At 53.7% G+C, this 2,773-nt stretch overlaps 2 protein-coding genes across 6 annotated transcripts in view; one reads left to right on the top strand and one right to left on the bottom strand.

The window, feature by feature from the left end:
* Window positions 1-2,773, top strand: part of ZZEF1 (zinc finger, ZZ-type with EF-hand domain 1) — a 188,471-nt gene that overhangs the window by 7,553 nt on the left and 178,145 nt on the right. Inside the window, exon 5 of the mRNA XM_011980457.1 lies at window positions 1,948-2,076. Coding sequence (XP_011835847.1) covers window positions 1,948-2,076 — 129 coding nt within the window. The remainder of the gene's footprint in view (window positions 1-1,947; window positions 2,077-2,773) is intronic.
* Window positions 1-2,773, bottom strand: part of LOC105539951 (neuferricin) — a 43,578-nt gene that overhangs the window by 1,095 nt on the left and 39,710 nt on the right. For all 5 annotated transcript variants that reach the window (XM_011980412.1, XM_011980411.1, XM_011980410.1 and 2 more), the window contains one exon: window positions 2,011-2,197. In XM_011980412.1, the coding sequence (XP_011835802.1) occupies window positions 2,011-2,197 (187 nt within the window). The remainder of the gene's footprint in view (window positions 1-2,010; window positions 2,198-2,773) is intronic.

Genomic DNA, 2,773 nt, shown 5'->3' with positions numbered 1-2,773 from the left:
CTGGGAAGGGGAGGGCAGGAAGCAGTGGGCCTCTGGGAAGGGGAGGGCAGGAAGCAGTGGGCCTCTGGGAAGGGGAGGGCAGGAAGCAGTGGGCCAGGCCGTAGGAAAAGCAGAAGCCCACCAGAGTGTTTCCCAAGGCAGCAGGCTACAGCGTTCAGCCCCTGAGCCTTCATGCTCTCCCCTGACTTCCTCCAGCTTACCCTGCAGGGCCACCACCACCTTCCCCAGGCCAAGGGCACAGTCCATGGTTCCTTTCACTGTGCTCCCCAGCCCCTGCCCTGCCCCTTCTTAGGAGGCAGCACCACGGTCCTGCACTGGTGGCAACAGCTGTGAAAGGGCTTCCCCTGCTGGCCTGTGAGTTTCTCAGAAGCAGTGTCTGGGTGTGACCGTCCTCTTCCTTCCCCCACTACAACCCAGCGCAGGCCACGATCTTCACCTTCTTCTCTGGGGCACTTGGGTGGGGGTGGGCAATTGGCCACTGGCCCTTGGTCACCTGGGTTGGCCTTCTCTAGGAAGCCCTTGGCATAGGGTGTAGCTGCAAGCTGTCCTGTCCCCCACAGGTCCAGTCCTTGGTGGCACCAGGCTTCAGACATAAGAGGATTCAGCTCTGGCCCAACATAACCTGGGCAACCTCCTATCTTGGGCAGAGGGACCTAGCCCATCTCAGGGTACCGGGTTCAGTCTCTGATGGACTCACAGGCCTTGCAAAAAAGAAACTGAGGTTCTTGGAACTGATGCCTCAGACAGTTTCCGGTGCCTCCTGTCAGAGAAACTGCCACCCAGTGAGAAAACATCCTACTTCTAGCTTACCACAAATAAGGCTGTCACCCAAATGCCTCCCTCTTCCACCCAGCCTCCATCCCATCACTGGGGATCCTTACTCCACACCTCGTCCCTGCCTTCAGTGCTTGTTCCTCTCAGTCTAATGGGAGATGCACACAGGTGAACAGAAAACAACAAACTGAGCTGAGGCACAGGGATAGGGCCCCTCAGTTCACTAGGGTGCCCTGGAAGGGTTTTGTGGGGAGGGCAGATCCTGAATTACTCAGTCATGAAAGCAAGAAGAGGTTCAGCAGACAAAGGGGAGGGCTGTGGGGAGGGAAAAGGAGGCGGGTCCCAAGGGAGCAAAGTCAAGCATCTGAACGCATGCAGGCCTCCTGGAGTCTCCTCCGGGGGACCAGGGCCCTCTGAGGCCACCTGCATTCAGACCTGTGTCACAGGAAGGCCCATGCCTATCTTAGCTTCTCTCCATAAAGTGAGCAGGCCAGGTTCTCACAGTCCCCTCCTTGAGATGATGACACTGGAGAAGCTGTCTCTTCAAAGCTAGTGGCCAGGAAGGAAGGAGCTTTCCTTGCTGCTACCTTTGCCCGTGCTCCCCTCATTTAAGGCTGAGAACTCCGAATTTGCAGTAGTTTGTTTGTTTGTTTGTTACTGTTTTTTTGTTATGTTGCCCAGGCTGGACTCCAACTCCTGAGCTCAAGAGACCTGCCTGCCTCAGTCTCCCAAGTAGCCAGGACCACAGGTGTGCTACCACGCCCGGCTCACCTTGTTTTTAAGACAGCAGTTGAAGCCATCACTGCATGTACCCTCCCCACCTCCTCGTCCCTCTCTCCTATAGACAGGCATGATTTGTGCTGGCAAACAGGAAACCAGAGCCAGTGGATGGCGGAACAGGCCAAAGAAAGCAAGAAATCCTGCTTGTGCCTTCTCATTCCCGGGCCGAGGTTGTGTCAGCAGGATCTTTGGAGAATTTGGGAAAAATAAAAAGATGCCCAGGCTTCAAGTCCAAGTCTCAACCCATTCAGTTGAGTGGAGTGAGGTCTGACTATCCATAATTTTGGCAGTTCCCGAGAAGATCTAATATGCAGCCAAGGTTGAGAATTGTTCTCAGTATTTTGAAAAAGCAGGGGTTAACAATCAATCCCCTGAATTCCCTGAATGCCGCAGGCAGGATGGCCTAGGAGTTGGATTTGGGACAGGCCGAAAGGAGCAGAAGGGGAGCCTGCTTACCTCTTCTGGGAGCACCAGAGCCGACTGCCCCTGGCTGCGCTCCACTCCGCATTGCACGGCGGGAACGTCTGCTTCTCTTGCAGTTCTAGTTTGTTTGCCTCCAAGCCTCTGGTGATCGTGGCTTCTACCTGGGTCAGTGCCGGGGTAGGCAGCCCATCCTCTCCGTAGAAGCGTCCTGTCACCCTTCCTGTGATGACAGGAAGGCAGATATGAGTGAGAGAGAGGGTGAGAGTGAATAGATACTGAACTGCTGAGGCAGGGGTGGGAAGGCACAAGTTCCCAGGGTTTCTGACTTCGGTCCTGCTGCTGTGCGTTTATTAAGAACTTCTACTGCAGGGACTCCGGTGCCTTGCATACCAACCTCTCAACATCCTAGAAAACCCCACATAACTGCATGCCTGTTCTAGCTGTAGACTCCTTTATTACAGAAACTATCAAATCTTTCTCACTTCCAGACAATGCTTCCCTGAGGGCAGAACCGTGCGTGATTCATTTCTCGATACTTCAGTGTGCTTAGAGCACACAGTGGGTATTCAACTAATGTTTGATGAATGAATGGCTTATTGGCTAACATGTTTATTATAATAGAGAGGGGATCTCACTCTGTTGACCAGGCTAGTCTTGAACTCCTGGGCTCAAGTAATCCTCCCACCTCAGCCTCTCAAAGTGCTGGGATTACAGGCATGAGCCACCGCGCCCAGGCAGGCTAATAGTTCTGCAGCTCCATTTTCTCCAACATCAAATTATTTTGCTTTATACAGAT

This window comes from Mandrillus leucophaeus, unplaced genomic scaffold, assembly GCF_000951045.1.
Source record: "Mandrillus leucophaeus isolate KB7577 unplaced genomic scaffold, Mleu.le_1.0 Scaffold212, whole genome shotgun sequence".
NCBI classification, from domain to species: Eukaryota; Metazoa; Chordata; class Mammalia; order Primates; family Cercopithecidae; genus Mandrillus; species Mandrillus leucophaeus.
This window is presented reverse-complemented; position numbering and strand designations above follow the sequence as displayed.